This window comes from Penaeus monodon, chromosome 27 (assembly GCF_015228065.2).
Source record: "Penaeus monodon isolate SGIC_2016 chromosome 27, NSTDA_Pmon_1, whole genome shotgun sequence".
Taxonomy (NCBI): domain Eukaryota; kingdom Metazoa; phylum Arthropoda; class Malacostraca; order Decapoda; family Penaeidae; genus Penaeus; species Penaeus monodon.
In genome coordinates, this window is record NC_051412.1 from 2,703,170 (window position 1) to 2,703,637 (window position 468).

At 59.6% G+C, this 468-nt stretch overlaps 1 protein-coding gene across 1 annotated transcript in view; it reads right to left on the reverse strand.

Moving 5' to 3' along the window:
- The window catches only part of LOC119590331, a gene marked incomplete in the record, with an annotated part of 17,409 nt that extends 16,942 nt beyond the window's left edge, over positions 1 to 467 (reverse strand). Inside the window, 1 exon segment of the mRNA XM_037939004.1 lies at positions 1 to 467. Within this exon segment, the coding sequence (XP_037794932.1) occupies positions 1 to 467 (467 nt within the window).
- Position 468: the final 1 nt, after the last annotated feature.

Here is a 468-nt window from a genome sequence, read left to right on the forward strand (position 1 = left end):
TGAAGCGCTTGTCCTCGGAGTTCCCTGTGGCGCGTCGCGTCGAGTCTCGGGGGCTTCGGCGGAGGAACCCTCGTCAGCGGAGGGGGCTTCAGGGCCTCCCTCTCGTCGCCGTGTTGCTCGCGGACCTCTCCCTTGAGTCCGGTCTTCGTGGCGTCCTTTGGCAGGGTTTCCTTCTCCTTCGCGACGTCAGTGCTTCCTGCGACGCTAGCCTGTTCTTCCTCGTCAAATGCGCGCCGCTCTTCTCCTTCTCCCTCTGAACAGATGAACATAATCTGATATTCGTTACCGCCCTGTTCTCCGTTCCTCTCCTGACAGCAAGATCTCTCCCCGCCCGAACGCCACTCCTCGTCCACACTCTCCCACATATCAATCAGTCCGTTATCGCGTCCACTTCCAATTCCACCGAGCCTTGTCCCGATCGCACCAACGTCCTCTCCACTTTCTCGCACCTCCCCAATTCCTCCCATT